General features: G+C 49.4%; 1 protein-coding gene across 3 annotated transcripts in view; it reads left to right on the top strand.

Annotated features, from left to right (window-relative positions):
- Positions 1-1,620: 1,620 nt before the first annotated feature.
- The window catches only part of pxdn (peroxidasin), a 36,529-nt gene continuing 26,072 nt past the window's right edge, over positions 1,621-12,077 (top strand). For all 3 annotated transcript variants that reach the window (XR_003270613.2, XM_026151541.2, XM_026151542.2), the window contains exons 1-3: positions 1,621-3,036; positions 11,349-11,420; positions 11,646-11,717. Coding sequence is in view for 2 of the 3 variants with exons in the window: in XM_026151541.2 (XP_026007326.1) it covers positions 2,873-3,036; positions 11,349-11,420; positions 11,646-11,717 (308 nt within the window). In the remaining variant the exon portion in view is untranslated. The remainder of the gene's footprint in view (positions 3,037-11,348; positions 11,421-11,645; positions 11,718-12,077) is intronic.

The following is a 12,077-nucleotide window of genomic DNA, read 5'->3' on the forward strand; positions in this document are numbered from 1 at the left end:
AGGAGGAGGACCCGGGGTCGACCCAGGACAGACACCTGACTGTTCCCCCCGATAAGTTTGGTTGGGAGAGGGAGGTCTGGGCTTCTGCGCTTCATTTGCTTCCCAAAGACTTGACCCTGGATAAGTGGAGATGGGTGGATGGATAATTTGGCTCCTGTGCTCCTGTCAGCCTGCAGCTGACAGTGAGGGCTGTTTCAAACTGTCACAGTAAATTGAGTTTCATTGTTTCACATTAGCTGCAGGCTAATAGCTCCACCTGACAGTTCGGACTGGATAAGACTGGCTGCCCCTCAGAAACATAAAGTGTGATTGTCAGGCTGGTGGGGCTTCTTTACTGGAGATAAACATGTTAGCAGAAAGGATCAGAAGTCTGATGTGGAACTCAGCTGTCTTCAGTGTTTCATCTTTGCAGTTGAAACCTGATCAGTGTTTCTGGACTCACAGACACGTTTGTTTTAATGTTTGATGGGAAGTTCACGGAGCCCGGAGAAACCATGCTCCTGCTGCGAGGTTATTCTAGAGACTGAAACTGGACTGGAACTAAACCGAGGCGTTTCACTTCCAGGAAATAAAAAGCAAAGGAAACTTTTGAAACAAAAAAGAGGAAATTCAAACACAAGCTATCGATTTTCTAGAAATAAAGGTCTGATGTTGCTGTGAAGTCGTGCCGCCACATCCTTCATGGCTCGTGTCTCCGAGTCTCTGAACTCTGGGAGCGACGGCCCTGCGGTTTGTTGCTGCTGTAAGTGAAGCTGGTCTGGGAGTTCTTCTCCAGCTCCTTGGCCAGGTTGGAGCTGGTGGCGACACTGTGCTTGTAACCAAACTGTGGAAATAATGATTGGTCATGTTTTAGCCAAACTCTGGGTTTAGTTAAAAAGTGGGCAGACAGAAGGCATGATGGGACGAGTCAAGGAAAAAATGATACTGTAGGTACATTTACGAGGTGCATGAGCAATTCTAAGTTACCCTTAACTTCAGGTGTTTTACAGGAAAAGAGACACAAATTCTTCTGTAACAGGTTTTAGGTACTCTGTAATTTCCTGGTAATTTAACCAAAAAAACAACAACATATCATATGTATGCTGTACTTTTTTCATCACGGGGCTTATTATGAAGCATCTGAACCTTGTCTAACTTCTGGGTATTTTACAGGTAAGGAGACGCAAAGCAGTAAAATTACTTACACTATAATTTGTGTCTCTTTGGCTGGAAACCACAGAAAAGATAGTACTACATAAAATTACTTATACACTTAAATCACAGTATTTCTTTGTTTCCTGTACAAACCTGAACTATACCTCCTTTTTCTAGTGCACACTTGTTAAAGTATTTGTTGGTAAATATAATTATACTGTCATTTCAGATGAAATAAGTTGACGTTTTAATTACAGGGGAAGTACGCCCTCAGTCGCAGGCTTTAAGGTCCTGAAGGACCCTCCACGTCGTCTTCTTACTGTGGAATTTTGTTTGAGTTGCCACTAAATAAGAAACGAAGAATGAAGGACAGTAAAACTGAAACTAATAAAAACGGAACAGAAAAAACACTGATTAGAAAGAAAAGTAATAAAGCTGTTCGGCTGTAGGAGCACAGAGATCACTGCACAGACACTGAGCTCATTATTAGGAACTTTAGTCACGTTTAATATGAACATGCATAATTTGGAAGAGCGGATTTATGAGTGGAAATCAGAAAATAATTAATATTAGCTCAATAAAAACACATTTAAAACACCCGTAATAATAACTGAAGATAGTGACGTCATTACTTGCTGGTATGTGCTGTAATTCGTGAATTTTCCAGCAGATGTCAACAAAGCCAAACGTTTAACCTGTGGCTGCTTCACTGTGCCGATAACACAAAGATGAATAGAAATAATGGAAATGACATGAATGTGTCGTTTGTGGTTGACAGAGCGGGTGTCCACTAACTGTGGACAGATTCAACGCCTTATTTTCAATCATAACTATAATTAATATCATAAAATAAAATGTTCCTTTACCATCATCATCATTTCAGCCTCGGGAGTGGACGTCCCAAACCAGGAAGAAAAACCCTGAGAGCCCGTCTGACTCTACAGGCCTCAGTCAGCAGGTTAAAGGTCAAAGTTCATGACAGCACAATGAGAAAAACTGACCCTGCAGGAGAACGCCTTTTCCTTTAATAAGAACATGGCAGCACAGCCTGGGTTTGCAAAGCTGCACCAGAACAACATCCTTTGGACTGATGAGACCTGAGTGGAGACTTTTGTCCAGAAGATCAGCAGCAGAGAAGTGTAGACAACACCTGACCTGCTGCCTTGTTGTTCGTGTTTCCTCTGCAGCTCTGTGTGTGCATGTTGTACAAATACAGTTATGATTATGAATGACTGTCTCCACATGCTGAAGTCTTTTCGTGCACACAGTGTTGGTTTAAAAAGTTACTACAATATAAAAGTTGCTGGAACATAAAAGTTGCTACAATATAAAAGTTGCTACAACAGAAGTTGCAGGGATGTTGGAGCCGTGAGCTCGCTGAGCGATGGTACTGCTGCATATGATCTCCTTTAGAAGAAAGCGGGAGGACTGTGTGTGTATCCGGCTGTAAACATGTTTGTTTCTGCTGTGAAGTTCTAACATGCGAGTGCACGGGGCGGACTCCCTGCTGCCCCTGCCGGTGGGCAGAGAAACTGCAGCTTTGTCCTGCTCAGAATCATTGGTCGGTGAAACTTCAGAAAGTTTCCTTCATTGTTTCAGGAGCTCCGCTCAGAGAAGGACAGCCGGGCTGCGAGCTTCCAGCCTGCGTGTGTGTGTGTGCTGCCTCTCCTCCTCCTCTCTGAGTGTGTGTCTGTGTGTGTGAGGGGGCAGCTGGTCGCTCGGCTCTGCTCGGTTAGAAATGGCGCTGCGGGCTGCGCTGCTCTCCTCTCTGCTGCTGCTCTGCGCGGTTCGGCGGTTCGGCCTGTGCTGTCCGAGCCGCTGCCTGTGTTTCCGGACCACGGTGAGATGTATGCATCTGAACCTGGAGACGGTGCCGGCGGTCTCTCCGCAGACCACCATCCTGTGAGTACTTTCTCCCGGCGGAGAGCGGCTCGATCCGCAAGCCTGCGGAGGGGGAGGCCCGAGACACGGTCCGAGTTAGTGTTAGTGAGGGTGGAGGGGGACGTGTGCACACCGAGCCGTGCTGCTGCAGGTTCTGGGGATCAGAGAGTGCAGGAGAGGCGCTTTTAGGGTCTCCGAGCTGGAGAAGAGGAAATCTTTCAGGACACCGCAGGCTGAGCTCAGGAGGAATCCGATGGATCCACCTTAAAAGTCGATCTGTGAGGTCACAGGAAGCCTGCAGGTCTTTGAAAGAGGTCCAACCAAGCTGGTATGAAGCTGAAGTTAGATTCTGGGGCTTGTGTCCCCCTAAACTGTCCCAGCTGGTGTTTTAGGGACACATCAGCAGATCCTGGTGTTGCTTTTTGCTTCTTGTGTGTTTGCATTTGTACACCGGAGCCAATCAGGGGTCTCGCACCGTTTGTGTTCTTCATATTTGTCCCAGCGACGTTTCCAAAAACTGCAGTTATGTGATTTATAGTTTTTCTGAGTAGAACAGCTCTGACGCTTTGTTCACTGTAAATATAAAATAAATATGAGAAAGATAAACACAGTGAGGGTGGGGGTCAGCTGATGTCCGGGTGGGTGTGGTCGTTTTCTAGCTGTGACGTCAAAGATCTTTGCTTCAGTTTTTTATTGAAAATGTAAATATGTGAGTTATAGATGTGATTATTCTGCTGTGCTTTCATTCTGGGCTTTGTTGAGGCCTGAGCTCGTATCTGACGCTGAGCCCGACCTTCAGGCCGGGTAGGAAGGTTTGGGTCAGAGTATTGGGCTAAAAAGTCCTCTGGGGGGGCGTTCCCTCCCCAGCTGTTCCCTGCCCAGCTGTTCCCTGCCCAGCTGTTCTGTGAGAGTTCAGTTCTTCCTTGTTTATTGTTTATTGATTGTTTATTTATTTGTTTATAATCATGGTCTCTGCATGCACCTGAATCAGACGTTTTGCCATACCGAGCAGCTCCTCGCTGTTCGGTTGAGGACAGCCGTCCCTCAGCCCGAGTGTGGAGAAGAAGAGCCACGCTGGAAGCAGACTGCACATCGGGAGCACGGACGTTTTTCCACGCTCTGACGGCCATTGTGACCGGGCATCAGGAAACAGGTGGTCTCAGAATCTCTGCATCAAGCACGACTGTCTTACAGCCTCAGCAAGGAGCACAACATCTGATGGAGCGTCCGAGGAGAAGAAACCACAGAAGAAGGATGGAGAGGGCGGAGAGACAAAGACTTGAGAGAGTTTCAGCGAGCGAGGGGGCGCAAACTCTCCCTCTGCTTTTAAAACGGAAGCCTCGCCTCACACATCTGGATCTGCTCGCTTTGGCGTGTTTGGAGGAGAACCACTGATGCTGTCACGATGCTGCGTCTGCGTGCGGCGCCTCGTGGCGTTTCAGAGACACGTTAGAGCGGCGAGGATGAGTAAAAGAAAGATGAAGACGATTGTGAGCGGCAGCGCTGCTGCCCTTCCTCGTGTTGGCTCGTTTCTCCACAGTGAGCTCTGACCCTGTGGCGGGCCTCGTCAGCACCGACTCCCAGCCTGGGTCAGCTGACCTCTCCCAAACCGAGGCCCTCACGCCCACAGCGTCCTCGCCGTGGCGTAGTGCGTCTCAGTGACCTCCCCTTCCTTCTCTGATTGTCTTTGGAACTTTTTGTTGTTCATGTTTTTCTTCCTCTGCCATGAAAGGACGGAAATTCTCCGGCATGCGCTGGTCAGCATGTCGTAGCGGCTCGGCTCAGCGGGAGAACACACAGCTCCACATCTGTCCGTCCCAAACATGTGGCCCCTTTGTCTTTAAGCGGGCACGTCATACGCCGCACTATAAATAGCTTCATCCAGGACAAAGGGGGCAACTCAGCCAGGCGTGCCAGAATTAGCCGTTCCCTGCCCGTCAGCCCTCGGCGGCGGCGCTGCCCACATACCCCAGAGGAGGATGGAGGAGGATGTGTGTGGCCACAGATGAAAGGCCTGTTCAAGCGCTGATCTCAGCAGGAAGTCGCGCCTGCTGGTCGAGGTGTAAATGCATCTTCAATGCTCAGCACCGGTCATCGTCACCGGTCAACGTCACTCGTCGTGTGAGGCGACGAGCCCTTCATCTGAAACTCTTTCACAGTTTCTACCGTGAGCTGTGAGGTGGTTTCAGGACGAGCTCGCAGCTGCTGCAGATTCTTTCTGACCTCCGTCTGTGGCTCCACAGGAACGGCCCCCGAGTCCAGCTGGCGGCGTGCCGTGGGAGGAATTTAAAGTGATAATATCACAGAGGTGGGAGATGATGCTTCACGTCAGCCCGTGTCTGTCCTGCTAAACCTTTACTACCTTGGTATTACAGCTCTGTTCAGATATTTGTGATTAAAGTCGAAACAGCACACGTGCTGTTCACGTGTTTATGTGAGTGACTGTTAGAGATGATGTCGCTCTCCACGAGCTCCTCCCAGCACCGATTGGTCTGCTTGGTGTGAAGGTGTGGGCTCAGCTGGAGGATGATGATGTTAGAGTCACAGAAGCTGAAGTTGATGATGTCATGTAAATATCAGGCAGAGCTGACTTTGTTTGTTTAGGCCCGCCTGATTCGATGATGTCACAGCCACGTCAGAGCGTGCAGCGCTGTTTTTTGCATACTTGTCACATTTAAATGTTAATATTAGACAAAGATAACTGAGATAAATACAAAGTGCTGATTTCCTTTATGAAGAGGAAAGATGATCTCTGTGTGAAATGTCTTGTTGAATCTGGGTCACGACACAAAGACCGTCCTGGTTTTGTGCCCGCAGCGTTCCTGTTTGGCTCTCGGGCCTCCACACATGGAGGTTTGTGTGTATTTGTCAGCTGTGTCCTCTGTGGACGCCTGTTTGAGACTCACGGTCTCTGCACATCTTCTCAGGGATTTGCAGCAGTGGGACGAATGGTCCTGTTTTGCCAACATGGGGTATAAACTGGTTGTTTTCGGTATTAGTGGCTCACACAGGGATGTGCGCTGTGAGTCAGCTCGGCGTGCATTCGTGTCACGGGGCTGAGACACTGGTAGTGTCCTCTCCCCAAACGGCCCGATATCTGCCTGCGTGACGGGCAGCAGCGCGGCCGCTGGAATGTGCTGTAGTCAGGGTTTGTGGGGCTCGGTGTCGGCAGCACAGTGGAATGCAGAGCCAGAAATCCCCACAGCTTTGCTCGCTCAGGCCGACCGGCCGAGATACAAACCAACTCCTTGGGTCTCGTGTCGGGGCACAAACCTGCAGTCGCTGAGGGTTTAACCTCGCCTCTCACCGCGCTGCAGGACTCCGCCCTTAAACTTAGAAAGCAGTTTTGAACTTCCTGTTATTATTGGAGTTTGTTTTTACTGGATTTTTGGTTAATTTGAACAAACATTTGCACAGCCGGGCTCTCCGCTGGGCCCCCACCTGCAGCCACGCGATTCATCAGTGGGTCCGTATGGTGCACGTCTGTGATTGGCTGTTTTGGAACACGCAGGCTGATTGTGGATTGTGTGGGGAGCGTGTCGGTCAGTGCACGTGTGCACAGACGCCTCGTCAGGCTGAAGGATGTGTTTTACTCCCAGCTTTAGTTCTCTGCAGGGAGCTGTAACTGTAATCACATTACATCTTTTTGTAACTACACAAACCAACATGCCAAACATGGCAGCTCACATGTTGTGACAGGTCACATTCTTGTTTTTGTGACTGGAGTCTGAAGGCCGCAGTGATTCTTTCAGGTATTTAAAATCATGGGGGCGTGGCCTCCTGCTACAGGTAACGCATGCATAGAGGCTGAACTCAACATCCAGCCTTACGCGGGATGTTTTCCAGATAAATGTCACGGCCATGTTTGGAGCTCCTGCTCTGCGAGGAGGCCGTTATGTACTCGTTTAACTCTGTGATTCGTACAGGCCCGGCAGCCGCTGGCAGCTCGGCATGCAAAGCCGAAGAGCCCGTCGAGCATGGTGAGGCGCACACGTGGCCCTCAGATGCTGGAGGAGCTGGGAGGCAGCCAGCTCCGCTCGCCGTCCGGCTCACGCCACATTCATAGAAACCTGAAATCCTCCCAGCTCAGCGTCAGAGCTTTAAAGAGGCGAACAGAAAATAAAAAGCCAGCAGGTCTGCGAGTCGGTGCCAGACGAGCTGCAGGTTCCTTGAGTGACCTGATCTGGGGTCAGATTACAGGTGCGTGCAGCAGCTGCGGGGCAGACGCCGCACTTTCACACAGGACCGGTTGCTTTTGTCTGGGTTTGTGTGCCCACCAAGTCCTGCATGATAATTGGCTTTGCCTCGTGTTTGTGATCTGGACGCCGGCCACGTCGGCCCCGTTCACACCGCTCGGCTTCTGCTCCTGCAGCTGATGTGCAGCCAGACGGGCGAGAACGTCGGAGGCTCACATTTACTCACCTGTGTGGCTCAGCGGCTTCACCTGGCTGCAGTGCCAGACCTCCACCTGCTGCAGGCCCTGGTCTCATGTGTTCGTGGTCTTTGTGAAGCTGTGAACTGATTTCCTTTCTTCGCAGGAACACCGTGCTTCACTTCCTGCGTGTCTTTGACTGTTTACATGTCAAACGGATCACAGCAAACACAATGACTTCCTGTTACTGTGGCAGAGAACTGTGAGTCGCATTATCGTGGAAATGATTCACAAATCTCAAAGAAAAATTCTGATTAGTCCATGAAACTGGCTCGGTTTCCATACCAACCCATCCAGGGTCACCACAGACCTGCTGGAGGTCATCCCAGCATCTCCTCTGATTACTGAGCGCGCTCAGAATGAACCGAGCAGAGCCGACGATGGTCAGGGTCAGAGGAGCGACTTTCAGAGACTTGTCAGAGGACGGGTGGCTGGATGAACATATCAGCTGCAGTGATTGGCCGAGTCGGTGTTTCTGCCTCGTTCCTGCTGTTTTGCTCGTTAGTCGTTCCCTCAGAGTTGGTGTGATGTGAGGGGACAGGCTGTGTGCAGTGTAGCATACATGGATCTGTTTGAGTGTTTCAGGTCGTTTGATGGGAGCAAACTTAGAAGTTCAGCAGTGGATGAGATCAGGATTTGCCTCCCTGCACTTGTGTTTGTGTACCTGAGTGTCTGAGTGAGCCTCTGTGTGGGAAATGCCGATCTTTTTCCACGCCTCCCTGCCTTTGCTCCCATTGTTGTTCATTTCCCTTTATCTGTGACCTGGGACGCCGTTCTCAGACTTGCTGTTGTGTGGGAGTTAGCCTTGCTGTCTGCCGGTTCCTCGAGGCGTGGGACCGTAATGGCTGTTATCTGACTCATTAAATCAGCTCTGCCACAAATAGCATTAAAATGCTGCGTGTGGATTTTGGGCCGGCCTGCAGCGCTGCGTGGACGTGCATGTCTACAAACACTGTTTACTGAGCGTGCTCCGCACTGTAATTTCCCCCTTTATGGACTGACTCACTCGCCTCCCCTGCTTTTCTCCGGTTTCTCCTCTTTCTAAACTATCGAGCGGCTCCAGAGACCGCCGTGCTCCTCGGGCGAGTTATTACATCCTGTTTGATTGTGTTGAGACAATTGAGGTTTTTGCTTTCGTGCTTGCAGAAGCAGCGTCGACGTGCACGTTGCAAAGCTGCCTCCTCTCTCCGAGCGGGGATTAGACGTGGTTGTGGTTATGATGGATGGGCACCGTCGGGCTTTGGCGCTCACGAGGGTTTCATTAACAGATCTGCAGACAGAACGAGCTCTGACACAAACACACGATCCAGCTGTAGGACAGCCAGCTTTCAGTCTGTCTCCTCCCGCTGCATTGGAGCGCTTGTCGGGGCCTCGGGGCTGATTTCACCGCCTCCCGTCCTTCCAGGACATTCTGGTCAGCTGAGCCTCGACAGCTGATGCTTTAAACACACCCGCAGACAAAGCTCTGCTGACCTTATTTAGCCTTCTCCACAAAGAGCCGCAGTCATGCCAGCCATGAAAGCGGCACACACTCGCACTGAGCCAGAATAACACAGCCACCGAGCAGGACGCGTTAAATCCGGTCCAGTTAACGACCTCACAGCCATCGGCAGCTCTGAGGGCGGGGTCGCATGTACGATATGGGCTTTTCAGACCTCCTAACAGAAGTTCATTATAAGGAGAGCTGCCTGATCCAGCACGTAGCCCCCCCTCCTCCTCGTCCTCACAGCTGGGGGCGGTGTAGGCGCGACGGCCTCGGCGTGTCTGGACAGAGCGCTCTGTGGGTACCGTACCTGCTCTTTCCTCGTGGACCCTCACGGCTCTGTCTTTGAGCTGCAGAGCAAACCTTTGGTTTGAGACTATGCCTGTCCTCAAGTCTCCGTTACATTTACTCTCACATGCATCACAGCACAACAGCAGCAGGTGTTTGATTAGACTAGAGGTGATGGTCTAATATTCACACATTAACTATAAAAGAATAATTTCTGGGATTATTAGACGTGGTATATTTCCTCATGTCTGCCCTGGTAGGATGTAAAGCAGCGCTCAGCCCTCATTAAACAGCAGAGATGGAGGATGCTGCAAACAGTCAGGTGTAGTTCAGTTAAAGACGGGAGGTCCTGCACCCGGCCCGGTCCCAGCTCTCTGGAGCGGGTCCTTTAAATATTGGCACGAAGGAATTTGTGAACAGGAATGCTGACAGGAGCCTTCAGTTTACCCAGAATGCACCCTGTGTAGATTTCTTCAGTGGAACTGATCAGATTTCAGGTGTAAGCTTTTGGATTTTCAAGTTTTTGGATTTCATAGGATGAGTCTTTAGAGTTGGGGGGGCTGTCGGGCTCTCAGCAGCCGGATGTCTGTCAGTTTGGGTCTGAATGACCCAGATGACTTCCTCTGCCAGGTCGGCGGATACGAAGAATGCTGGGAGCTCTGCCGGGGGAGGAGTTCTTCTAGAGGAGGAGGAGCGTTGATATTTTCCTGTCTCGACTCTCAGCTCCGTGACGATTCGGCCTCGTGGATCCGTCCTGACGCTCGTGTCTCTGTGGCGCTGAAAGAACATCACGGCTCAGATGTCTCAGAGCCAAAGACACAACGTTCAGATTTCACCAAGCTGGAGGAGCGGCGTGTTTTCAGCTCGTCGCACCGACGGCACGCTCGCTCTTATTAAGGCTGATTAGTGCCTGAGCTCATTACGAAGCCTTCTGCTTGTTATCTTTGGGGCTGATGTGTTTTAAATCGGTCCTCGTGATTAAAGCTCGATAAGAGCATTCCTGCCACATGAGTAAGACGCCCAGACATGCCTCAGGATGAGAGCGTGGCGGCTCTGCGCTGGACTTTATGGTCCCTGTTCAGCTTTTATCCAGTACTTACATCCTGCTCTCCTGCATGTTTTATTAATGAAGCACAGCTTTGCATTCATAGGTTTGCTGATTTTGAGCCTTCATAGAAGTGCTGCTTATTCATTTAGCTTTTTATTGATCGATTGATTTTCCTCCTGCATTTTCTCTGATCGTCATTTGGCAAAACTCATTATTAAAAGCAGCATTTAAAACAAAGATAAAGGTCGTTATTATTATTGATCTTTATTCATGCCAGTGCATTATTATTTATTCAATTATTCAGTGAAATAAATGAATGAATAAAGTCCAAGCAGACAAAATAATTAATAATAATAATAATTAATAAAGCAGGAAATAATTATTTCCATTTTATTTGTTTCTGTATTTATTAACTTATTTTACACAGATGCATAAAAAGAAAAATAAATGACACACAAATAAATGAAATGAGTGATATTATGTAATTTCTGGATCAGTTTCGTGCTATGCACATGAATTAACAGACGTTTACACTCAGGTCCATAAACACTTGGACAGACTTGGTTCTGTCTCAGTGAATTTGAATGAAACAGCTCAGATTCAGCTTTAATTCATTTGTTTACAAATGTGAGGATCACATGTTTAACAGTTCCTTCATCTCAGGGGCTCAAAAGTAATCTGACAACTTAAATAAGTAAAAATGTCCACGTCATACTTGGTTAAAAAGCCTCTGCTGGCACTGACAGCCGAGTCTTGAACTCGTGGACATCAGCAGGTTTCCTGTCTGTCTGAACTCAAGTCAAGTGGCTTTATTGTCATTCAGCCATGTGCAGGTGTACAGTGAGACCGTGGTGCTACATATGACAGACTGTCAACACGGGACTACATAACCTGCAAAAATGGCAAAAAAACTAAACGAAGACGGCGCAACAGAAATGTGCAAAATGTGCTGTTTAGATGTTTTATGGTCCAGTCTTGTCTTTTTAATAGAAATCTCCCAGAACAAACTGGTCTGAATGGATAAATAAATGTTATGCTCGGCTCGTGTTCCTGATTATGAACATGCTTTCTTCTATTTTCAGAGACCTGAGGTTCAACAAAATCAAGGATTTACAGCCGGGTTCCTTCAGGCGACTAAAGAACCTCAACACCCTGTAAGTGTTCTCCAGCCAGACGCACGAGCTCAGCGTGACGACGGAGCTGAAAGGTTCATGCTGACAGTCATGCCTCGTTCTGCTGCTTTCGCACGCGTGCAGGTCGGCTCGAGGAATTGAACGTCTCACCTGAGCTCGCTTTGCACCTCTGACCTGCTGCGGCTCTTTGCTAAGCTAACACAGTACAGGCACTGACACTGAAGCAGTTTGTTTGTTTCCCCTCAGCCTTCTCAACAACAATCACATCCGGAGGATCCCCAGGGGGGCGTTCGAAGACCTGGAAAACCTCAAATATCTGTGAGTTCAGCCGTCACTTCCTGTGTTTGCTGTGTCAGACTGTTCTCAGAAGCTTTTCGCTCAGTCAGCAGAAAGGCGCTCGTGCTGGAACAAGCCTCGCCGGGCGCTTCAGAAGCCGTGGACGGCTGAGGCTGCGTTGCGGAAATTGTGCGAATGAAAGGCCTCCTTTTGTCTGATCCTCTGTACTTATGTGTCTGGACGCGGTGACCTGCAGGCGTGTGAAGCCTCGGGCTTGGCTTTGTGAGTCACGCGCGCGATCATCCCGCGGCCTCAGCTGAGCTCGCAGCCGAGAGCTCAACTCGACTGTCAGCGCCAAACATCGGAAACTTAACGCCATCTTTAGTTCCCCTGCTCTGATCC

The sequence above is a fragment of the Astatotilapia calliptera genome, chromosome 19 (genome assembly GCF_964374335.1).
Source record: "Astatotilapia calliptera chromosome 19, fAstCal68.1, whole genome shotgun sequence".
Classification (NCBI taxonomy): Eukaryota; Metazoa; Chordata; class Actinopteri; order Cichliformes; family Cichlidae; genus Astatotilapia; species Astatotilapia calliptera.